We start from the raw sequence: 25,804 nt of genomic DNA, 5'->3' as shown, positions 1-25,804 counted from the left end.
GTTGTTGATTGACAGGTGCAGTGGCGAGTTCCCTCGTGAAACAGAAACTCCAGGAGGTGATTCTTAAGAAGCAGAAACAGGCGGCGCTGGAGAGAACTAACTCTCTGACTGCACCTCCCGTACCATACAGGTGACACAACGTGCACACAACTCTAAAATCTAAAGTTCAAACATGTCCGATATGATTATTTACCCGGGTGGTTGAACATATATTTGTTTTTGTGTGTTGTGTTTTCACAGAAATCTTGTCCCAGACCCGAGTGTGTCCTCTCAGTCTGTCGTTTCATCTCCGTCACAGCCTCCGTCTGACGGGTCAGAAGGGACGCCGCTGCGCAGAGCAGGTAAAACATCGGACACCCACCGCACATTTTGGCTTTACGAAGCTGTAATGTTCAGGACAAATATGATGAGGTTGTAAATTCAAGATACTGTGATAAATTACATCATGTTGTGAAAATCCAAAGACAATTGCTGAATAGCTTACATGCAACTTTTTCCTCCAATGTGACTTCAGAGGAGAGCATTTTTTTGTTTGTTTTTATGGTTTACGGATTTCTTTTCACTCACTACTTTATGCAACAGTAATCATATTTACATTAATCTGCAGTGTTACACTATGTAACCTTTTATGATTTTGATTTGAAACTACTTACAGTAGATAAACAGACTTTTCTTCAAAGCTAGTCATGTATTTTGCCCACTTACATTTACTATAATCAGTAAGTCTGTCTCTAATACCTTTCAATCCCTTTAAAAGACAACTTTTTTTATGTTGTAATACCTAATGTCCATTCATAGGATTTTTTTCATTTGAGATTGTTAATGTTATTAGTTGCACTTGCGCTTTTTCTGCTACGAAATGTTAAAATGTTTGCTGTGAACAGCAAGATTTCATTACCTGCAAACAAGTTCCTTGTTGGATTATAATGGTCAGCAACAGCAGGAGGTTTTGTTTTTTTTACATAATCACAATAAGTAACACTCCTCATGTTGCTCCAATTTGTCAGCATCTGAACCCAATCTGAAGGTCAAACACAAGCTGAAGAAACACCTCAACACCCGCAAGAGTCCGCTCACCCGCAAAGAGAGTGCCCCGCCCACCATCAAACACAGAGTACCCGACGCGCTGGGTAACCTGACACACACACTAACGCAAAACACAACATAATAGTAATACATTATTGTTGCTTTAATCTTTGATTATTTCAGTGAATCAAACGGAGGATTTTATTCTTACTTGTGTGATAACATGTAGTGTAATTAGAATATAATCAAGATGCATAATCATATATAAACTCCCCCACTGCCTGTCTTTCCCCAGACTCGTCTCCAAGCAGCAGCAGCACTCCAGTTTCTGGCTGCAGCTCTCCGAATGACAGTCTGCCCAATGAGAACGGGCTGCTGCCATCTGCAGGCGGTCTCTCGCATGAGGTCAGCAAAGAAACACACAAATGCATTGTGTTGTTTAGTCCATTGTGACTACTTATAAAGGAAAACTACCCGAAACAACAATCTCATATAAGATTAGAGAAAGAAAGTAAAATACGCAATTTTTAACATCATACTAGTCGATGTGTGTCGACATTTTGAGACGTAACCTCTTTGATAGAAAACTGGTTTGGGCAAATACGTTATAGTAGTTAAGAAATCATGATGAAGTTGGATAGATAGAGAGAAAGATTTGAAAAAAACCAAAGTTGAAAAACAAAAATGCTTTGCCTTAGAGATAGAAAAACATTGAAATTTTAAACAACTAATCACAAGCTTTGATTGAAAAAAAAAAAAAAAACTAGTTTCATGTACATTGGCTTTGGCGAGATGCTGAGTAATGATTAAATGTTTAAATCCATGACACAAGAGTGTGGGAACACTGCTTGTCAGCTGTTTATACATAATTCATTTAATCACAGAAAGTCACAGACAACAGAGCAACCTCTGTCACACCTGCTGTGGATGTGTGACTCATTACTCCCCAGTGTCAAGACACCTCAGGATAAACACCAGCTTCGGTTTCATCAGACCATACTGGTTTACATTACTGTAGATTTAGATTTTGTAAACACTGACATTTTGGCAGAAAATATTAAGAGAACACAGTAAAGACAATTTGTGTTTCTACAGCTTAGCAAAAATCAAGGAGGGGTCTTTATTTCATGGAATTTCTCTTTTTCTCATAAAACAAAATTAAAGATTTTTAGTGGAGAATGTAGGTTAGAAAAGTGAATGGGTTATGAGCAAAATTATTTTTCAATATAAATGTATTATTTTTTTCATAGTAATTATGTTTGGCATTTCCAGGCCCAGAAGCTGCTGCTCAGAGATGGCACTCTGGCTAACTTCACCATCCAGAGTCCCTCCACTCTGCCCACCATCACACTTGGACTACCGGCCAACTCAAGGGTAAACACTGATTTGACTATGTTGACACAAAAGTTTGTGTTTTTTTTTAACACAGTGAGTGCAAAACTTAACCTTAAAAGTCCCAAATTGTATACATTCAGATCTCCATTTCTTTTTGATTATAAATTAGGTCAATGTGCCATTTAAATACTGTGAAAGAGTCAAAATGCTCAGTCCACAGAGATATGTACACAGCACAGCCTGTATTCAGCAACCACGCTGTTTGGATGTTCCATTTTGGACTTCTGTAGTTTGTGATATCACAAACTCACGCTCTTGTTATGTGTCCAGCCTGTTCTTGGTAGAGCTCCAGCATGAAGCTTAAGAGAGGAGATTTAAACTAAATTGAGAGGATATTTAGTACTTGTTAGTACACAAAAATATCTTATGGATTTCAAGACTGAATATAAAACACCAGAAAACTGTAAAATATGAGACCTTTAAAAGTTTGCGTCACCATGACTGGAAAATCTCAGTCAAATGAATGAATGCACATCAAATAAAGGAGGCATTGTTCTTAAAAATGCTGTTTCACTATGACATTAATACTTGTGAAATGTAAGTAGCTTGAGAGTTTTTATCATCAAAACTTAAATCATTTTGTGTCATGAAAACAGATCAACTTCTGTCGCCACACTAAATATAATTTATTATCATTGCTTAATGTCAGATAGCGTGTTTTCTTCAGCTACAAAGTTGTTGAACTGTGTGCAGGCTGAAGTAGAGCTGTCCTCTCTGAAGGTCGGCCGGGTTCCCGTGGTTACCGCCGGAGGCTCGCCAGTCTTTCTCCCCCTCAGCAGAGAGGATCAGGCCGGGATGAACCCTCACTTGCCTGTCATCATCCTGGAGCCCTCTGGACTGGTACACACTCCACTACTAACTGGTGAGATCCACACACACGGACACATACTTGTATCACTATATGTGCACTCAGGCATACTATGGGGCTAAAATCGCCACGATTTAGGATGTTAAAAGAAGTTGGCAAATTAACCCATATGCAGTACTTTCAACAACTTGAAGCCACTTTGTAAAGCAGTGGTTTTGTGACGGTATTGTCTGAAATGTCAGAGCACCATCCAGTGGCGACATTGAGAACATACTTCTTTTTTACATCTGCAAGTAAATTACTTTGTCGTTGGTACATTTAAATTCTTTTCATCCACCACCATATATTTTTCTTTCATTTTAGTGGCTTTTATATTTAGTCAAAGCAATAAATAACTTTACACCATCTTACACATACAAAACAATACAAATCAGTGTACAATGCAGCTCAGGGAAATTTGCATTTAAATTTGCATTTATTTATACTTATTTGTGTTTAAGCATAATGTGTCTGCACATTTCTTGGCCCACATATCGTATTTCTTTTGCTCCTCTTTTGACCCATTTCTCCCACCAGTTCCAGGCCTCGACTCTGTTCCGCTACAGTTTGCGCCCCAGTTAGACCACCTGTCTCCGGGAGGCGCTCATCCTCACAAGCCGCTGAGCAGAACGCGCTCTGAGCCTCTTCCCCAGAGCCCCCGCGCCCTTCACACACATCTGCTCCAACAACAGCACAACACACAGCTACTGGAGAGGCTCAAACAGCAGACTTACCTGGGCAAGGTATCACTACACTCTGATCTGTATTAGTAAAAATCCTCAGTAAAAGCGTTTCCATGTTGGTCTTTTGCGCTCATACGTGTGACTCCCTTATTTCTGATTGATGCTGGAAGTGGGGTGAGATTTGGACATAGAATTTTGAAAAGTCTTGCTTAAATGTGGAACTACTACTGATATTCAAAGCTTTCTTGAGATTCTTGTAGTTAACCTTCTTACCACAACAATCCCAAAGTGGATCAACAATCTTAGATCTTGACACTACAGTTTAAACATTGAAACGCTGTTAAATTTTTGCATAGAGATGTCTTTTCTCTGACATCAAGCTTCACCAGCTTTTGCTAATTATGACCTCAAAGGCAGGTTTTTCACTAAGCACCTCAAATTTACACTCATCTTACCCTCACTTGTTAAGTGCACCTCGTCTCGGTTCAATATTGTCCGAAAAAATGTGTAAGTTGTAGGTTACTGTTACATCTCATGAGAAACATCAGCACTAGATCAACAATGTGCTGAGGTGCTTCTCAATTCCTCTGTCTGTATTTTTTCTACAAGTTTTACTCCATCATGCTTTCATCTGAATCCGATTTTTGTGATAGTGGACTTATATTTATCTGCGTTTTGCAAAATTGTTTACTGTCTAATAAAGTTTGAATGTGTGTGTATGTCCATGTTCAGCTGATGTCCAAGCCCAGCGAGAAGCCCAGACTGCATCAGATCCCTTCTGAGGATATGGACTCAGAGGAAGGTGGTGGGTCATCACCCACGGAGCCGACCTATCACAGCAGAGTGAGGGCGGAGTCTCTGAGGGAGGCGGAGCCAACAGCATCCAAGACCCATGAAGAGCAAATAAACCTGCAACATGCACTCATACTCAACCAGGTAATTTAAGACACAAATACACACTCACACGCACAAAAAAGCAGGTTGATGGAATACAACAGGACTGTTCTTCATCCAACAGTCCGGTAGATGGCGTCCTAACTCTTGCACTGATATGATCCTAGTTGCTATTGCAGGGTTTTGTGGTTTAACAAGTACTCATTACAACAAAGTGGTTATTTCAGAACGTTATGATGACAGGGTGCATGTACTGTAAGCTGAGCTATTATTCGTTCAGAGAATTTGTCAGTCACTGATCAGACAAACCACATTGTCAGGAGTCAGGTCCGGTTAAAGGAAAAGTTAAAAGAATTTTTTTTTAAAAAGAGTAAAAAAAATGGCTTCCAGATTTAGCAGTATACTTGACACTGACTGATCTACATTGTTCTTCATGGTACGGATCAGGTCAGAATGGAAAAATGAAACAATCTCAGATTTTATTGATATTAGGCTGCTGGAGCGGGTTCTGTGACTTCCATCACATAAAATCAGGATAAAAAATACATCACTTCGATAGAAAGTTGTACAGCTGCGTACCATATGGATGACAATGCAGCTAAATGTTTCTGCTCCAGAGTTTCTAACATGTAACTTTGTCTTCTTTTGTCTTCATAATATTGAACAATAATATAATGTCTACTATGTATATATATACTATGTATATATATATATATATATATATATATGACTTAATATGACTCTCCATATGTGTCACTGCCACTAGTCGTTGCTATGGGAACAGCAGAAGCAGCTTCAACAGCTGCATCGACAAATGGAGACCCTGGCAGTGCCCATGTTACGCGTCAGCAGCGGTGCCGGGGTCGGGAGTGGTTTGGGTGTCCATCGGCCGCTGTCACGTACACAGTCTTCCCCAGCCTCCACCTCTCTCACCCTGCCTGAGAAACCCCTGAGCCTGGCCGCACAGGACTCCAGCAGCAAGCCGCGCTTCACCACGGGTGAGTCACACATGCTTTAACAGTATTATAATTTTCGGAACTACATTTCAAATACTGGGTGAGTTGGTGGCTCAGGCGTTATGACACTAATCGCAACCTCCATAGTCTCATTCCATAATTCATAAACTACCCCCAGAAATATTCATCCTATCGGAAAAGAAATACATTTCATAAACTCACAGCAGCAACAGGAGCACCATGTGCTGACCAGCAGTGGTAAATGTCTCGGATACGACAGGAATTACTGTCCATCTGAAGGGTACGTCACGGAAGGATGATTTTAAAATGTGAACAATAAATAAAGAAGAAACTTAGAAACAAAAGAGCAAATTCACAGTACAATTAAAGCTGTAATTGCAAAAATACTCTGTAGTTTGGTTAAAGGCAAGTATAAAACTGTATAGTTTAAACATTGTAATTTAACATTCTTGGCCCTGTGATGGACTGGCGATCTGTCCAGGGTGAACCCTGCCTTCGCCCAAAGTGAGCTGGGATAGGCTGCAGCCCCCCGTGACCCTGTTCAGGATAAAGCGGGTATAGATAATGGATGGATGGATGGAATTTAACATTCTGGGGAATAGGCTTATTTGCCTTGTTGTTGAGCGTTAGATGAGATAATTGGTGTCACTCTTATGTTGCAGGTGTCCACCGTACTCCATAAACTCGCTGGTCTTACCCAGTAATCATTTCTCTTGATGAAACCACAAATTGCTGATCGGCAGATTTTTAAACATTAGATGGAACTTGAGCAGCTGTTCCCTTACTGCTTTTCACCTGTGTGCGAAACTAAGCTAAGCTAAGATGATTGCTTGCTGTTTCTAGCTAGTGCACAGTCAAAAGAGTGGTACAAATCTTCTCATCTATCTCTCAGCTATTAAGCGGATACACTGATTTCTCAAAATGTCTATTGAGGGCCCAAAAACATTATTTTCGAGGTAGAACTGGGTTGGCAGTGACAGAGCATTTGTTAATCCACATTATTCCAAAAATTTCAGTCCTTGGGATCATAAGCAATTAAAGTCTGAAAAAACTTTGTAGGTGTTAGTCTAATACTTGTCTAATACGAAGCAAATTAAAGAAATGATTTTAATTTTCTGTCCCTGTCCTTCTCAGGCCTCTTGAAGGACTGAAGAACTGTAAAACAAAATAGAAACCTACCAACATAGAAATGTTTCTGTCTTGGAAAGTTATAAAGCAGATATAAGTGGCAATAAAACCCCAAATGCCATAACTATGTTGATTATAAACATATGAAAAATAAATACGTGTCCAGCTGCATAATTTGTATAAAATGTTGATGTAAATTATTTTGTGTGTGTGTGTGTGTGTGTGTGTGTGTGTGTGTGTGTGTGCAGGCCTAGTGTATGACTCTCAAATGCTAAAGCACCAATGTACGTGTGGAGATAACAGCAGTCACCCAGAGCATGCTGGGAGGATACAGAGCATCTGGTCCCGACTACAGGAGAGAGGACTGAGGGGACAGTGTGAGGTACAACACGCAACACACACACATGATACTGCATCAGTAATGTTGCTAGGGAGGTGCAAAATTTGCTAAGACACTGTATAAATTATCCATATGTATATGATTTCTAACATGATGTCCTGTTCCTGGCCCTCAAGGCTGCAATGTAGGTGTGTTTTGTCTCTTTCTGCCTAAAATATTCTATATAGAAATATTTGAAGAGATGTTATATCCCCATACAGAGTATTCGGGGTCGTAAAGCCACTCTGGAGGAGCTGCAGTCCGTCCATACAGAGCGCCATGTGTTGCTGTACGGCACCAACCCGCTGAACAGACTCAAACTGGACAACCGTAAACTGGCCGGTATGCCACTTCTCCGACTGACGGATTTATAAAACTATTTTTTCTGAGCCGAATCGTGATTTGAAAAGAATATCCAGTGATCCGGATTAAAAGTGATCAGGAAGAACAATAAAACCAGTGCTCCAATTGTTTTACAATTCTGACAGTAGTTTTGTCCTCGAATTATGTTAATTAAATTAAGAAGATATTGTAAATTTGTGATGGAGCTACATACAGCCGCATAACAAGAGTTCTCTCATGGTCTAAATAATGTAATTGTAGGCAGGTTATTCAAAGTAATCACAGTAGCTTTTTGTTTTTCTATTAGCCCTAATAGAATTTTTTTTATTATTCTAACAAACATAAGAAAAACTTGTTTTGTGTACATATTTTTTTAAATAAATGAAGGTTTGTGTTTCTATTGTTTCAGGAATCCTCTCTCAAAGGATGTTTGTGATGTTGCCATGCGGTGGTGTCGGGGTAAGAGCAAACACGCATCTCTATTTGTGTTCCTAATTCTCCTAAAGCTCTTAATGAATGCACCACAATCCACCACAATCACTGCACTGATGAAAGATGATACTGTTTCAAAGAAAAGCAACAAAGAGAAGCGCAAGAAAATGACAAGAAAGACAGAAATAAAGAAAGGATAATAAAGAGGGAAAGAGAGCTGGCTCGGCCCGATGCTAACGTTCGCCTGACAGTCCGTGTCGAACCATGACAAGTCAGACTAATGAGAACAACATGTCCGTGACCAGGGATGAAAGAAATGCCTCGGATTTCATTGTCCGAGCCAGATGGACAGCCATGCCAGTTTGTGAACAAACAGAGGACAGAAAAAAACAGAATGGAAAGGAAAATTACTGGCAAATATGGATCTGGCATTTAAGTGACATTTTTTTCTCTTTAGTAACATCCATGCAAGAAAGTTTTCTTTCACAGAGTTTGTTTTCGAGATAGCCAGGATTTACTGAGCAATAAAAATAAAAGATAATATCACATTTATGTGTAAGTGTGGATATGTTTGTTTTAATTCTCTTCATCATTCGTCTTTTGATTGACAGGTTGATAATGACACCATCTGGAATGAGTCGCACACCTCCACGGCGTCACGCATGGCGGCAGGCAGCGTCGTTGAGCTGTCGTTCAGAGTGGGCAAAGGAGAGCTAAAGGTAAGAAGCTAAACGCTGCAGTCATTCAATACTTGACGTGGTACAGTGTCAAAGACTCAGACACAAGAGGAACACAAACGTAATTTTCCCCAGGTCACGCAAGGTTAGAAATGAGGAAGTGAATAGATTTCGTTGTCTCAACTCCCAAGTTTTCATTCCTTTTTTTTTGCAGCTTTAGTTTAGATCACCTGCCTTAGTAGTAATCATGACATCATGACAACTGAGGCATTAACAAAACTGCTATGTAGTCAAAGTCTGGTGTGTCAAACTCTGGAATTGGTAACGGATACCCTTGAAATGCTTCGGAAAGCCTTTGTCAATGAAGCAATGAGGCGGGCGAGGTGTTTTGAGTGACATTCCTGTTTAAGAGTGTCAGAACGTCACTGTCCAAGAACGAGAAAGGCTCATCAGTTCAGGAATCAACACCGAGTTCTACTGTGACGTCTGAGGGAAAACAGTCAGTGCAAACGTCTCGAACTGTGACGCGATGGCACTTAGGTTCGTCAACATCAAAAGTTTCTCATCCTTCATCTCATCCATCAAATTTGATGTGCACTCTCTGCTCAAGTTTCAACTCCATGTTGAAATTGCAAATGCACTTTTACTCCTAGTCAAAAAAACCATATAGCAGAGGTGCTGATTTTTATCAAGCAACGCAAACGCTACAAAAACTTGAATGTAACTTACTCGAAAGTTATTGCTTCCTCATTGCTACATGTGCTGCGTACTATTCATGCCCAACAAGAATAAATTTTTTGATCACACCTCGTATGTCAGCAATAATGATGGATGTAATAAAGGTTACTATATAGTTATAATATTAGAAGGTATGGCTATCATGATGTCAGTAAGTCAAAACTTACACAATAAACAACAGCTTTGTAACTTTGGAGCTGGTAGCTTCTTTTTGGAGTGGTTGTTCCTATACGTTAAAGGTCAGAGAGAAACATCAACTTCAGGCAAATCAAAGTTCCTCCCCTGCCTAAGGACTCTCTAACCACTTCAAAGATGAATGAGTTTGAAGGAAGAATTTTCCTGTCTCACGGTGGGCTCAATTTTCTTCCTTTCCTCTTTGCAATTGTTAAAAGTCCAGAAATAAACATGAAATGATTCTCTTTTTTTGTTATTCTAAATGGTCAAATGTAAACATTAGTAAAAAGAATTTTGTGGCTGGCAAGTTTAATCCAAAAGGTTTTGACCTCCAACAAAACCCCAAAATAGCAAACAGAAATCACCGCTGCACTGCACCACAACCACAGTGGAACCACTCCAGTACCTCCATTCCAGAAACTATACATGTTGTAGGCAGTGTATACTATACATACTAATTTACAAGGCAACATAAGAAGTATCACAAAAAGCATCTGTTGTGGTCAAACATTGCCAGAACATATAATCATCTGGTGTGTTCATGAAATTTCTTCTGTTACGCTTTTAGTATTGTCATGTGGGATAATAACAATGATTCACAATGGTTGACCAGATTCACCTCATTGGTTTATAAAAACTGAGATTGAGCTTCAAACCAAATCAATGCAGGGATTCAGGGTTATTTAAATGGAAGAATGGAAACCTACTGTACATCTATAAACACAAGGAACACTGATGGAAGCAAACTTCATGCAAAGCAGGAAACAGCCACTCTTTCTGTTAGAGACCTTTCAGTCAACCTCAAAAAGACACATTGTGAATTTTGGCAGGGGGATTGTGCAAGTAAGCGGGAGGTTTCTTCATTCATGTGCTCTTAATCTTTTACATTCCCGTACATCATAAAAACCAGTAAAGTAGAAGGATTGTATTTTCTTAACTTTACACTTAGCTCATCACATTCAGTGAAACACTAACGGCATCTTCCTCTTCTACACAGAATGGCTTTGCTGTGGTCAGACCACCGGGGCATCACGCAGACCCCTCCAACCCAATGTAAGTGTGTGTGTGTGTGTGTGTGTGTGTGTGTGTGTGTGTGTGTGTGTGTGTGTGTGTGTGTGTGTGTGTGTGTGTGTGTGTGTGTGTGTGTGTGTGTGTGAGGCAGATGCTCAGCCTGACCACAGTTAGTTTTCCTATTCTTACTGTACTGTCAGCAGCTTCTCCGTGGAGGAAGACAAAGTGGACAAAATTCAGAAGATAGTGTTTTTTGAATTCGTGTTGTTTTTTGTTTTTTTTTGTACTCATCTATCCTGAAGATAATCCTGTACAGCCACTGTATTGTTCTCTGTTTTACATTTTTGGCATGAAGTACTGCACAAATGTGAGGTCTTTAAGAAAAGAAAAGTAAATATGTTTTCCAAAAAATATTTTAACGAATACTGTTCTTGGGGAGGATGGAAAAACATTTTAACATTAAAACATCACCTTCTCCCCCGGTACACATACTGCAGATTGTTTCAAGCATATTAAAGAGCTTGCTACATTTCTTCTGTCGATGCAGGCTGGTTGTGATCAGGTCTATGTTGGGCAATACCATCTGCTACAGGATTCCATGCCGGTTTTTGTCAGTGAAGCTAGTTCTTCAATACTCCGGATGTGTGTTTGGAGTCATTTTCATGCTGCAGGATGAGTTTAGGACCAGTCAGATGCCTCCTGATGTTACATGCCTATACTAAGAGACATTCAGTGTTTTTTTTTCGTTTCTATTAAAGTCTTCTGTCTTTAAACTTCACACTCTGTATGTGTCTATTAGGGGTTTCTGTTACTTCAACTCTGTGGCCATCGCTGCTAAGCAGCTCCAACACAAGCTCAGCGTCAGCAAGATCCTCATTGTTGACTGGGTAAGATGTCTTATTGACTCTGGACTCATACTACTGCTGATGTTTATATAAATAAGGAGCCACTGTGAGACTCCTGTCATACTTGTTTGTCCTCAGAGCATATCTGTGAATTTATTTCCTGTGGATCTTCTAATTATTCTATTAATAATTCATTGCCTGGTCAGGATGTTCACCATGGTAATGGCACCCAGGAGATCTTTTACAGCGACTCCAGCGTGCTCTACATCTCGCTTCATCGCTATGACGATGGCAACTTCTTTCCTGGCAGTGGGTCGCCAGCGGAGGTGAGTGACACCCAGGACACTTTGTATCCAATAGTACCACAAGAATTAAATCCAACTAAGTAAAGCTTTGGGTTTAGGTCGGTTCTGGAGCCGGTGAGGGCTTCAACGTGAATGTGGCGTGGACCGGAGGACTGGACCCACCGATGGGAGATGCTGAGTACCTCGCTGCATTCAGGTACAACCAACTCCTGCTCTGTTCAAACACAAGCTTACAGGACAAGCGAGATGGGTGACAAATTACTCTGTAGGGATGAACACTATCTCATGATGCAACAAAATCTATATTTCGTGGTTCAGCTGGGTTGAGATCTTGTTACCACGGTGAATATGATTATAATTCACGTGATTGTCACTCACCCTTAGTACTCTTTATGGAAGTATTTGCGTTCATTACACTACATTACGTTCTTTAAGTTGTTACTCGTCTGTCTATTAGTTCTCAGATTCAATTGGCTACATTAAAACAATGTTGTTGTTTTTTTTTAACCGTTTTGCCGTAGCTCCTTTTCCATGAAGAATAAAAACAATTCAAAGTGTTTAGAAAATGAGCAAAAACTATTTTTCTTTGTTTCAGCATGCTGTGGAAGTTAAAACATATTGAAAGTCTTTAATTCATGTTGAGGATGTGGAGTTTAAGGCAACAGTCAAAAAGTCTACAATAGTTTTCCCACCACCTGTGATCCAGTTCTGATTGATCCGGATAAGGATATTCAGTGCTGTAATCAAACAATTTCCTTTTCACTGAGCCACAACAAACACACTAGCTGATCAGAGACTCAGCTTCACATAGCCTCTGACGTACTTCTTACGTAATTAATAATCCTTGTCATTTGGGCAGCATGTGTCTGGCGCTCCCTGTTTCCAATAACCTCAGATGTTTTACAGTAAATGGTCTCCAGGTCTTGTGTTTGACAGATTGCGGAGCGTTACTTCCTGCTGGTGGGTTGGATAATTGTCACTGGTGGGTGTTTAGCACCAATAAAGTTTCAGTCGTGTGGGCTTTTTGGTTGTCTGGTGCATCCAACCCCAAGGAAACCGCACGGTTACTGGAAAAGGAGGCAGAGAGACGAGGTGGCAGACATAAGGGGGGGAAAACTGTGCACATGCACGCAAGCATGCATATGTTTATATACAGTACAAGCATGCAACTTCAAACATACTCAAGAATGCAAATTGCAAAAGACCTGCCACCTTCAGTATACAGTAACACAAGCTCCTTCTCTGTGTGATTTATTCTCATAATCCTGTTTATTAGGGAGACTAAGGAAAACTTCTTTGATGGTATTTAGCCAAACACTGATTCCCTGCTTGTTTCAGGACTGGCACTGTGTGCATGATCCTGACCTCTGACCTTTATATGGAGCAAAGCAGCAGAGAGACAGATTTAACAATGGTAATAATTCAAAGTGGGAGAGGGCGGGGGGGGGGGAGTGCACCCAGTACCCAGTGTGTTTGAGATTGAACAGAAAACATTGATGGCAGTAACACATTCAATTTTACCCAAATCTAATCTTTTACAATTTTTTATTTGCTATACAAGAGAAAATGTCAAATATTCATTAGCCATCTGTTTGTATGTTGTCCTATCAAATGAGCAAATGAGATTTGATAGCCAGATTTAGATATGACCTTTTCTATAATGTGTATATTGTGTGTATTGAATTGCCTAACATGACGTTTTCAGTTCTCTCCGCCCAAAATATAAAATCTAATTTGGCCCATGGTGGACTGGGTCATGCTGGCTTCATTGTTTGGTTTTCATGGTGAAAGACCTCCCCAAAGTTTTAGAAGTTTTAAGAGTTTCTGTGTGTTTGCAGTGAGAGAGAGGTTTGGACCTTCCAGAGCTTGATATCATAATGAAATACAGAAAATTACTGTTTAGTTTCAAATTTAAAAAAGGAAAATGTTTAAAACATTCTCCAAAGTCAACAGATTTCAGGAAAATAGAGAAGGACGTGCCGCCTCAAGTTCAATGGTAATAATGCCGGTCAAATGGCCGCGTATTCAAATGTGAACCTAATGTAAGTTGTGAGGAATTCTCTATTTGATTTAATCTGCCTGGATGCCCAGATGTTGAGAGTTCACCACTTTAAATCTATTCAGATAATTGTCTGCTCCGTTGTAGAAAATAATAATAATGCTGATGATATAAAGTCATACTGACGTTACGGTGTGAGCTGAGTCGGGATTGACAGATTCCAAGTGAATGCTAATAGAAATACATTTGTACCAATGCAGTAAAACAGAAAAACAGAACTTGCCTCCTGCACAGATGAAAAAGAAATGTGGATAGAAGAAGAAATTCAACAAAGATGGTTGTCAACGGAGGTTTTTGCAATTGCATGGTTAGTGTCTCAGCCACCTGGAAGACAGATGAATAGTGCAGTTTAATTGTGTAGCCCACTGACTAGGCCTAATATTTTACCAATCATCAACCCATTCAAAGTACAGCTGACTGATAGTGGATTTTTAGGGCCAAAACTAATACGATATTATAAATTGTTATCAATAAATTCTGATATTAGCCAATATTCATACGGTATATATACAGTACATGTAAACATACTTTGTGAAAAGATTCCTGAAATGTGGTTATGAAACACTGACATAATTTACTACTATAATTTGCGAGCTCGTTCATGCAGTCGACTCAAGCTGCTCTGCATCATGTAATATAATCATCAAAAACGAACACACCCTCCCAATTTTGATGATCTATTTAAGCTGTAAAAATTTCCCCTCTCACGCTTTCGCCCGCCAACGACACTGCTGCCCTGCGTCAAGACTGCCGCATACACGTTCAGCCCCACCCAACATCCACCTGCAGCCACAGGGAGGTTCAGTTATTAAGTCATCACTTTCCAATTCCTCCAAGTAATTACATCTACAGGGAGTGATAAGGCCAAAGCCGAGACGCCAAACTCGAACTATGTTCTGCTGCAGCAATAAATATTTCAAATGTGAAGTTGTCTGACTGAACTATAACAATTGTGAAACAAAGCCAGCTCGTATATCAGTTTGTCACTTTAGAAAAATATTTTAAAGCCTGTATGACCAGAAAAGAGCTGTTAATATATCTGTATGTTTAGAGAATAGGTTCAAAATAAGTAAATAACTGTGTTGCACTCACTGAAATCATTTTGAGCAGTTTTAAAAGAAAATGTCTCGTGAGGATTGCTATTATTATTATCATGATTAGCCTGTCGGTCTACATAATCTCTTTTAAGGCCCTAATGGGGAGGTTCTTTGCCTTAACTACTTAAAAAGAGCATTTTTCTTTTTATGAAGTAAAAATCTAAAAGACCCCCACCCATGGCTTGCACAAGTAATTAATAAAGTTTTCAAATGTCTGAAGGCTCTGCGGAAAAAAAACAAAGTGTGGAGGCTGTTTTATGGAATGCATTTTATGGGTTAAAGTTTGTGAGTGCTTCAGCTTCAGAGGGAGAGCTTTGTTGCATTTTCACCTTATCCTTCACTCTCACCCCCCTTATTTTCCATCACCCCAAACCCTCACCACCACCCAACACACACACACACACACACACACACACACACACACACACACACACACACACACACACACACACACACACACACACACACACACACACACACACACACACACACACATTCTCGCCCTCTTCCTGTCCTCCCTTGATTGATCTTTAATAAGCGTTCCCTCCTCTCCTCCGCCTCCCCTCCTTCCCTCCATCTTTCCATTAGTTTGTCTGCAGTTTCTCTCTCTGGGGGGACCGTGGCAGCTTTAATGGGTCTACAGGGGAGGTGGGGTTGGGTTTTGCGGTTGTGTGTGTGTGTGTGTGTGTGTGTGTGTGTGTGTGTGTGTGTGTGTGTGTGTGTGTGTGTGTGTGTGTGTGTGTGTGTGTGTGTGTGTGTGTGTGTGTGTGTGTGTGTGTGAGGCGTGTTTGCAAGCTCTTTCTTCATGTCCATATCGTGAAGATAACGTTTAGGCCTGCTTTATGGATTCTTTTGGTGAAACAAAACTTAACACCACCGACATGATGACAGATTACTTCCGCTACGTGAGTTGTATATGTCTTTATGTTGGACATTTGCAGGTATATGCTCATTCTGGAGCATGTTTGTGTGTTTTATCTCTGTGTATCCTCATCTTTGTCTATGAGCTCATGTTGTCCATCTGCATGCAGTCATGACAGCGCTATGTGTTTGGATATGGGCATGTGTGCTTACATATGTGTGTTTGTGTGTGGATGAAGGGGAGGGAGGGAGGTCTCCAAAGTCCCCAGGCAGAATAATGAAGGTAAATGGATCCCAGATGGACTGCTTTTCCTCTTCTCTCTGTGTTGTCAATGACGTGAAGAGAGTGACAAGCCTCTAATGGGAAACAGACTCAAACAGTGCGGGTTTGAACTTCGCCGACAGCAACAAGCCGCAGAGGCTAGCCTCCCTCCACCTCAGGACAGCACTGCTTTCTTCCAAATAACAATAGCATCAAGGACATTTTCATCTGTGCAGCTATTAGAGCTGACAGAACAATATGACTTTGTCGAGCAGACGTGTCTCACTCGAGGCTATGCAGCTTCTCCAACAGAGAAAACAATAGTCCTTTGTCAGCTCTGTTCAGCTGCTGAGTCTGGGATCAGCCAAACCTTGGTTTCACTTGTCATGTTAATGACTTCTTTTGATTGGATCATAAATATTTGTCATCTCCAGTAGACTGCCCAGTTTGGAAATGCCCAGTTTGAGTTGAAAACAGCTACATTTCACTAAATATTAGGGACAAACAGATTAAATAAATCCATGTTAGAGTTTGTCAGTGACTTATTAACCACTGAATCAACTGAGGTGTGGGCTGCAACTGCTTGTGAAAGTTCAATCTCTATGGACACTGTTAAAGTGTGCTTTTGTCCGGCTTCTTCAAAGTATGTATTTCCTTTTTAACCTGTGTTCAATACAATTTAACTTCCCCGTGATGTCTCAGTGGTGTTAATACAGCAATGCAGGGGACGCTTATATGAGTATATTAGTTGCTGTTTTACAGTTACTCCATGTTGACTGCAGACTTTTTGCACAATAAGAACCCCTGGTTTTTAACCTTGAACATGTCCATACTGTGTTTTATATACGCTAGAAGGTGTATCATGAGTGAAATAAGCAGTCAACACCGTGGCTGAGCATTTCCACTTTGGAACTGCAATGAATCAGACAGCCCAGGTTTAATTTGTCACATACCTATTGAACCAATCTCATCAACTTGCAGGATGGGGCTTTCTGAGCTGCAGACAAGCAGTGGAGGGGTGGATAGAGACAACACAGGGACTATTTGCATACTTATACATCCACGGGTACTGAATGAAGGCAAAGGTGCAGAGCTACATCTAAGCCGCTCTAAGGCATTAGAGTTTTTTTCTTAGGAAAAAAACGTGTAACTCTTCAGAGTTCACAATTGTACCTTGTGTAGGAACTCTCTCTTTCTGTGACTAGAAGAACACATACTGTGCACATGTAGGTGTGGCCAACTTTTTAGGTAATTTCGTGAACACAAATGCAAGTTCATCCGTGGTGCCGTGGTAAAGTATAGGAGAAATGGATAATTATGTGTGTTACAGTTGACTTCAATCATTGACAATTAAATCAGCTCCTCTACAACCGAGATACTCCCGCCAGTGGAGGAGGTAGCAGCCTCAACAGTCTCAGCTGGGAGTGTCACGGGTTTTGAGGGTGTCGAGGTGTTGCATTAGAAGATTGCCTACTGCGTAATGATGTGGACGAACTGCCTGATTCACATCCAATTTAATAGACCAGAGTCAGCCTGATTTTATTATATGATTAACTGAATCAGAAGGTTGCATTTAAACAAAATCTTGTTTTAATTATTTATATAAGTGAGATTAAATACATCGGACATCCACCAAACCTCTCTGGGATTTTAGATACTGTAGGTCTGTTCATGAGCACACCACTGAAAATTGTTTTGTACACAAGTGCATCTTTACTGACACATTGTAGTGCAGTGTAGGTTCATGTTTAGCTACGAAAACAGCAACTCCATGCAAGCACAGAAAAAAGCTCCCTGCACTTTACCATAATGCAAATTCACTTGAATCCGCACATAGAGCAGCTTTGCGCCGGAACCAAAATAGGACACTCTGTGTTATTCTGCGTTTGCAAGTTTCCTGCTATTTTTTTTAGTTTACTATATACTTAAGATGCAAATGTGCAAAAAATAAAAGACAATACACATGTAATTTAAATGGTTGGGTTACTTTAAAAGGTACGTTACAGCCAGTAGATCACACAAAACTGCAGTAGAGCAGTCATTACATGACAAAACACAGCAGTCATTTCATCTACATGAGTAGTAAAAAGAGAAAATACGATTTTACATTTGGGTTACCTTTTAAAGACTAGTTTCCATTTGAAGCCGGTAGGAGCCAGTAGAACCATCTCTTCCCAGTCCCTAGAAGTGACATTCGACTCTTTGTGTGTGTCCCAACAGGTCTGTTGTGATGCCCATCGCCCAGGAGTTCTCCCCGGACGTCGTTCTGGTGTCAGCTGGGTTCGATGCTGCTGAGGGAAACCCCGCACCGCTGGGAGGGTACAAGGTCTCCGCCAAATGTATGCACGGTTCTCCACCACAGACTGAACTGTCTGTCTTCCAATCTTTACCTCAACGGCTTGTTTTTAGCAAGAACTTTACTTTGGGGCCCTTTGGGGATTCTGAGATATTAATAGATTATTACAGCTCCTGTCAAGCATGGACCAAAGAGCAGGATTGTGCTGTCTTCCGTGCCCTACTTCATCACTGATGTAACCATAATTATAGTCATTAGTAGTTGGTACGTTGCTGTGGGAGGATCTAAATGGTAAAAATATATGTATGTTTTCATAGGATATTGGAAATTATAGCAAAACTCTCTTTGGTAAAGCCAGCCAGTGCTCTGATGATTGCAGCTCACCTGCCAAGCTTTACTGGTTTTTGCATGGTTCCTACTTCATGTGAACATTTTTGTGTGTGTGCACCACAGGTTTTGGCTTCCTTACTCGCCAGCTGATGTCTCTAGCAGGAGGTCGTCTGGTTTTGGCCCTTGAAGGAGGTCATGACCTCACAGCTATCTGTGACGCATCTGAAGCCTGCGTCAGTGCACTCCTGGGCAAACAGGTATGGCATACTGGGAAATGCAGTTCTTTTTAGATGTTTGTTTCCGGGTCACCCGACATTGAAAGCATTTATATTCAGTGCTGAAATTTTTTCCAGGGTGAGCGGAATACTTAGGACCCGAGCACCGATAGTGCGAAAGCCCTATTGTTATCCAAGAATTAATATTGTTTTCGTTCCTTATTTTTCTCCGCAAAGAACTGCATTTTTGGCAGCTTTATCATATTTAAAAACTCATGAAAGTTGGTACACCCATCTCTCCTGGCGAAAGATGTCGTATTTTAGTGGAGTCGCGAGTGGGCGTGGCCAAAGGGCTCGCTAGCGCCCCCTACACAGTTTCCCCGGCGGCTACATTTACCTACATGCACGAAATTCGGTGGACTTGTGTATCACACCGAGATGTACAAAAAAGTTACATTGCACCATTACGTCAACTCAACAGGAAGTCCGCCATTTTTATTTTAGTCGCCATTTTTGGCGATTCACACATGTTGTACTTTAACCAACTTCTACAAATGTTGTCAGACCGACTTGAAATTTATTCTGTGCACTCTTAACATGTTTGGAATTAAAAGTTATCATAAGAATTTGTTTTCGTTGATCGGTGTGCCCGTGGCGGCCAAAAAGTGACCTAAAAATTATTTTTGGGTCACTTTTTGCTAAAGTATGACTTTTTTTTTCATAATTTGGACAACATGCTAATGTATGATTTTTTTCTAAAGTCATGACAAAGGGGGGGATTAAAACCCTAATCTTCTTGCTGAGAGGCAACAATGCTAACCACTGCACCACCAATCTTCCCAGGAGTTAGACAGCATTATGACAAATCTTTGGCTCACTGCAACCTATAACTCCACCGTCCACAAATATGAATTCAAATGTGACCAAAATTGCCGCAGACATTCTTTGGATAGTAGATATACGTGTTTTCAAGGGGGTCTGCAGTGATATTAAATATCTTCCTGTAATGTTTAGTGTATGCAAAACTTTTTCTGTGGGTTTGCAGGTTTCGGGTTTGTGTTGTAAATGCAGTCATACTAATACCAAACCAAAGGTCAACAATAATACAAAACAAAAACTAAAATAAAAGTTGCCACTTGAGGCATACATGTCAGTTCAGAAAAAGTTCATACTCCTAAAAGTGATTAAAAAAAATTCATACTGTATGTGGTCCAAAATATTCAAAAAAAGGCATGTTGTCCAAAAAGTGACCCAAAATTATTTTTTGTATGTAGTATAGCCAGGGCGATGTCGCTAAGTTTGATGTTTCGCCGTGACACTGGAAGTTGATGTTTAAGGTCAAACGATGTTCGAAACTCGCGTCAGGCACCAACCTTCATGAGTTTTTGAAGATGTCAAAGCTGCCAAGAAGAATAAGGAACGAGATTGAGAATTTTTTTTAAATTGCAAGTGTGAATATGCAGATCCTCACGTCCTGCACGTCGGGGAGCCAGCCGCCCCGACCCGCTGGATCCCCGACGTGCACCGTGCAACGGCCCGCATATCAGTGCTTGCAGTTTTAATTAGGAACCAATGATTGGGTTTTGAAAGCTCCTGCACAACAAGCAGGGGAACGAAGCATGGACTAGTTCGGCCCGGTATCATGACAAAGCCTGTAATATACCTGTCAGTCCACTAGAGGATACCATGTCAGCGTCACATTTTGCCTTGCCTGGGCGTGAAAAGTATTGGCGTGTAAAACCAGGGTCATAGAAAGAAGTCATGAGACAAAGTACAAAGAATGATAAAGTCCTGGTAAGGAAGAGGTCGCGGGTGGTTGGATAAAACAAACACTTAAACCGTGGAGGTCAGCGTTCGAGTCCATGAGAAAGCAAAAGTCAACGTGGATTTGTCTTAAGTAACATAAGTAAGTTATGGACATGATGTAATGTGTTTAACTTGAGTAATGTCAAGTATGGAAAATTACTTATTTTAACCCAAATCCTAATCTTTTCCTAAACTTAAGCACATTGTTTTTCATGCTTAAACCGAAGGCCTCTTACTTTTCACGCCTAAGCGAGTAAAAGCGTGACCCTGACACGGTATTGTCTGGTGGACTGATGGGTGTATTACAAGCTTTGGTAAGATATCAGGTTGACTATTTACCCCATTTTTACTTTCAGTATTTATTGTTATTATACAGTAAAGTTGGTTTGGTTAACAGTGTTCTGCAGAACACTTGATATATCCTCTCAATCACTTCTTTACCAAGCATTTGAAAAAAATTAACTTTCTCCATGGCTGTGGCTCTTTTCTGCAGGACCAACTGCCAGAGGAAGTCCTCCTCCAGAAGCCCAACGCTAACGCAGTCCGCTCCCTGCAGACAGTCATACAGATACACAGTGAGCAGCACTAGTACCTCTTTCAAATGTTCTTTGTGGTTGTTTCATTAAAATGTCATTTAATCCTTTAATAAATCCCAATTGTCATGTTCATTTTCTTGTCCTCTCCCCTCTTATTGCTGTTGTAATCAACACTTGACCCTTGGATATGATATTAAAATCCAAACAAGGTCCAGATTAGTTTGGTATTTGCATTATAATATCAGTAACACATGTGTGTGTGTGTGTGTGTGTGTGTGTGTGTGTGTGTGTGTGTGTGTGTGTGTGTGTGTGTGTGTGTGTGTGTGTGTGTGTGTGTGTGTGTGTGTGTGTGTGTGTGTGTGTGTGTGTGTGTGTTGCAGGTCAGTACTGGCAGAATTTGAAGGCCTACAGTGGATTAGTGGGTCTGTCGTACCTGGCTGCTCAGAGTCGAGACTGTGAGGAAACAGATGCCGTCAATGCTTTGGCCTCCCTCTCTGTGGGAGTCCTTTCCAACAAGAGGTACAGCACTCATTCATTAACACACATGCAACCACTCTTTCACCCTACATATTGACACTAACGGTCCCAGATCTCCACTCATGTCTGTTTTTTACACTTTCCTCCAGCCTCTCCGATGAGCCAATGGAGCATGACAGCGACTCCATGTAGGCGACCCCAACCGATCAACCTCACGAAGCACACTTTCAGGAATTGGGCCCCACCCGTAGCCTCAGATCTCCTGCGCTGTCACGTGAACCTGAAGGGGACGGTTTTGAATGACACTGAGCCCCGCCCATTAGCCTTCTTCACACACACACAAACACCCACCAACACACGACGCGGAACCTCTACAGACCTGCCGTTACATGAGCACCTCAATGCTGGTCACCACTCGGCTGAAGCCAGCAGCACTACCTGCAGCTGAGAAACCTTGTGAAACCTCACCAAAGAGCAGTCCAAGTTAATAGACTTTTCACATCTCCTGACTGACAACGGACATTGTGTATGTGTGTGTGGGCGTGGGTGTGTGCTCAGAGGTCCACTGCCACAGCATCGTGACCACAAACTTTTTGTTCAGACGTGGAGTTCAGCTCTGATTCTTCTTGAAGCACTATGTACCAGCAGCTGTTTCGTTGCCTTAACTTTGCCTTAAAGACCGACATCGGGTTCCAGAAGGAGACTTTGGATTATAAATTCTTTGCTCTTTGGTCACATTGCTTCACGTATCAGAGGAAGCAAACGCCGACCAAACGGGATGGAAAAATGACATTGATTGAACCTACTGTATGACATCAGGCGAGAGCTTTTTACGCTTGATGGATAAAATGCAAAAATATCAAACAAAGAAGAAGTGGCCACATCATAAAGAACGAATATGAAAAAAAAGACGCCGAGATTGTCTGTTTTAATGATGTCATTACACAGTTTAACCACTAAAGAAAGACAACAAAGAACTAACCAAGAGGGGAATGGATGAAAAATGAAGACACAAAATGGACAACTGTGGTTTTGTATAAACAAAGAAAGGGTGATTGTCCTTTGTTGTTTTGTTGCACTGTTCATTCCATAATGTGAACCATGAGAAATTCCAAAGCTCTGGGAAAAAAAAAAAGAAAAGAATCCTCTCTGTACATTATTTAAATATTTTTTTTGAAGATTTGGATGAAATGGTGTTTGCTATATTTTTCCCACTCTTCATCAAAGATATGACTCAGCCTTAGGACATGTATGGGCAGCAAATACTGTAGAGTTTTCTATCAAATTAATCTGAAAAGTAGGCAAGATTTTAAGAGCGAGACTATCTTTTTCACTGCTGTTCAGTGTCTTAGACTCACACACATACACAAACCTACACACGTGTACAAAGCAGTGACGAACTATTGATGTACCACTAGTATTGAATATTGTATATTATTGTTTGTTATTATTGTTCATTCCGCCGCGGCGCCACTGAGGACCATTGTATTGTTCTATAGCAGCAATACTCTTAATGCACTTAACGGACACCACCCAAAGAAACCTGCCTTAAAACCGCCTGCTCTCAGCAATTGGACTGTGTGAAAGCAACACAAGGGACCAGTACGGACATGTCGCTTTTAAAAGACAAACGTTTGAACCTGTGGATTAAGGTGAACATCACATATGCAGTCTTTTGTATAGTGTTTGAGCTCAGTGACCTGGTCTGAATGTTCTCTTTATTATGAAATGAGTCAGTCTAATTAAAAAACTAACGCATTGTGTTTTGTTTGTTGCTGGAGAAGAACTTGAGTGTTGTTTTGTTTTTTTGTTTCATCTGAGACTCTTCTCTGTAATTGTTCTTAGTAGCAACTTTTCTTGTCATACAATCAGCCTAGACAACGCCACACTGCAGTCCATCCTCTGAGCTTGTATTTGAAGTAGACGTCCTGTTATTCCGGGGTTTTTAGCGCCCTGCTAACGGCGCATGTAAGGGCTCTGCATTCCAAAGGTTTCTTAGTTTGGAGGTTAGTGTGTAGCAAAATAAAGCTTGTGTCTTAGACAGGATGGACCAGTTTAGCTTTTGATTACCAGTACTAATGTTTTTAGATTAGGGCTGCAGATAGATGAGTCAAATTTGTCTAATTTGTCACCAAAAAAAGTACAAATCTCTGTTATTTTAGAATTGAAACACTAAACTCTCCTGGAACTGAAAACTAATTGACTAAGCAACTCCTTACAAGTTCATTCTCTATAATTTGATTGGCCTAACAGTGCGATATTATTTTCAACTCTTCTGGTCACATTTAAAGACAGTCAGATTTTAAATGGAGACACGTTGTGGTTTTTGTTTGAAAGATATTTGCTGAATTATCAGCATTCAGGTAGAAAACTACAGGAGTGTTTGTTTTAGTCCGACCCTGGGCATCGCCTGCCCAACAGAAGGCCTCAAAGCTTTTACCTTAAACAGAAAAACAGCAGATACCAAAATCTAAGATTTTTGTCGCTGCAGAGGTCCCACTGTTGTTGCAGTACCGCTCTATCCCAGCAGGAATTTCGGAGAAAATCTCTCTTCTTGTTGCTCATAGTATTCTCAGCAGCAAGTGATCGCATCCAAAACAATATGCTGTGTCTGTCTTATACAACATGCCCAGCAGGTGCATGTGGTGTCTATGAAGTAAATGTTGTCTGATGTGTGTGAGTGTGCGAGAGAACGTGTTTGTAATTGCATGTGCACTAGTACATAATGCTCATGTGTGTTATGTACATGCATTTACACACGTTAAAGTGTTTGTGTGTCTGTCAGATACTGTAAATGACCTCTCCTGTATTATATTCCCAGTGGCTGTTTTTTGTTTTTTTTGTCTCATGTAGAGGTCAGTATTGCCTCAACTCTTAATTCCCTTTATTACTTATGTAATTTGTACCTTCTTCTTAAAGCAAGACACTGTAAATAGAAACTCCACGACCAAAATACACGTCACATGTGCCTTGATGCATTGAGTAGTATGTGTATTGGTAACCTTTAACTAACTGGACTTACAGTAACTCTGTATCTCTTAACATGACATTGAAATCTTTGTTTCATTGCTACTCTTTATTATTTACTTGTGTTATTTTTCTTTTAAATTTCCTACCATGTGTATGTATAGAAAGATTGTCTATTTTGGACTTTTTGTCATTTCCTCTTGATTAAAAAAAAAAAAATTCCAGTATCAGTTTGTTTGTTTATGTTTTTATGTTTCCTTTTTGTCCAAACATCATTTATACAAAAGTAGCTCTTTGCATATAGTGTATTCGGGATATAAGTTAATGTTACACTGACATTAGTTACAATACTTTTATTCTGTTTTTGTCACAAGAGAGCAGGAGGAAGGACCCAAACACACAACTCAGACATAAGGATTCAAGACAAAAAAAAACTTTACTTAAAACTAAATGTTGCAAACAGAGTTCAGGCCATAAGGGGGAAAAAAACACGAGGGGAAAGGCAGAGTCCAAAACATAAGAGAAAACAGTCAAAGATAACCACTTGACGTAGTGATGATTTTTACTTTATAAACTGGTAACTTGGAGAGACTGAAGGGCAGTGATTGGCTGGCTGGGTGATTGTTAAGTGACAGCTGCAGCTGATTGGGGAACTGGGAGCAGGTGCGGTGGGTGAGGCAGGCAAGGGAGCAATTTTAGGGAGAGAGAGACAGGAGAAAGGAGGAGACACACAGGGGACCTCTGGAGGGTAAAGTGAGAGACATGTGGACAACAGTCTGGTAAATATTTCATTGAATTGGGAAAGTATAAAGGGATAAAAGGAAATTATAATATATTGCCTTTATAAAGCTAAAAAGTTGTTGCCTAAGAGTTACATGATCAAAATGAGTACAACTGCTGAGTGATAGGATGTGATTTACAGATACTCAAGTCAGCTTATTTACAGCCTATTTTCAAGCTAACGTGTGCAGAATCCAATATAATTGTTAGTTCAATGAATATTTTACACTTGAGATCTGATATTATTGTCAACTGTACAACGAAC

At 40.4% G+C, this 25,804-nt stretch overlaps 1 protein-coding gene across 7 annotated transcripts in view; it reads left to right on the top strand.

The window, feature by feature from the left end:
• The window catches only part of hdac7a (histone deacetylase 7a), a 66,170-nt gene extending 41,187 nt beyond the window's left edge, over positions 1-24,983 (top strand). For 6 of the 7 annotated variants that reach the window (XM_069693909.1, XM_069693907.1, XM_069693912.1 and 3 more), the window contains 22 exons: positions 16-130; positions 241-341; positions 1,008-1,130; positions 1,322-1,431; positions 2,299-2,400; positions 3,115-3,283; positions 3,806-4,011; positions 4,684-4,887; positions 5,612-5,843; positions 7,199-7,332; positions 7,551-7,671; positions 8,081-8,130; positions 8,715-8,822; positions 10,690-10,745; positions 11,503-11,590; positions 11,755-11,874; positions 11,952-12,049; positions 18,353-18,471; positions 18,882-19,015; positions 21,273-21,354; positions 21,696-21,834; positions 21,942-24,983. In XM_069693909.1, the coding sequence (XP_069550010.1) occupies positions 16-130; positions 241-341; positions 1,008-1,130; positions 1,322-1,431; positions 2,299-2,400; positions 3,115-3,283; positions 3,806-4,011; positions 4,684-4,887; positions 5,612-5,843; positions 7,199-7,332; positions 7,551-7,671; positions 8,081-8,130; positions 8,715-8,822; positions 10,690-10,745; positions 11,503-11,590; positions 11,755-11,874; positions 11,952-12,049; positions 18,353-18,471; positions 18,882-19,015; positions 21,273-21,354; positions 21,696-21,834; positions 21,942-21,984 (2,654 nt within the window). In that variant the 3' untranslated portion in view covers positions 21,985-24,983. The remainder of the gene's footprint in view (positions 1-15; positions 131-240; positions 342-1,007; positions 1,131-1,321; positions 1,432-2,298; positions 2,401-3,114; positions 3,284-3,805; positions 4,012-4,683; positions 4,888-5,611; positions 5,844-7,198; positions 7,333-7,550; positions 7,672-8,080; positions 8,131-8,714; positions 8,823-10,689; positions 10,746-11,502; positions 11,591-11,754; positions 11,875-11,951; positions 12,050-18,352; positions 18,472-18,881; positions 19,016-21,272; positions 21,355-21,695; positions 21,835-21,941) is intronic. The other variant, XM_069693908.1, reaches the window with a different exon arrangement.
• The last annotated feature ends 821 nt before the right edge of the window (positions 24,984-25,804 follow it).

This window comes from Brachyistius frenatus, unplaced genomic scaffold, assembly GCF_029030835.1.
Source record: "Brachyistius frenatus isolate BFR_SWC_R1_liver_20210118 unplaced genomic scaffold, ASM2903083v1 Contig_16, whole genome shotgun sequence".
Lineage (NCBI taxonomy): Eukaryota > Metazoa > Chordata > Actinopteri > Embiotocidae > Brachyistius > Brachyistius frenatus.
Note: the sequence above shows the minus strand (reverse complement) of the source record. Positions and strands in the feature narration are given on the sequence as shown.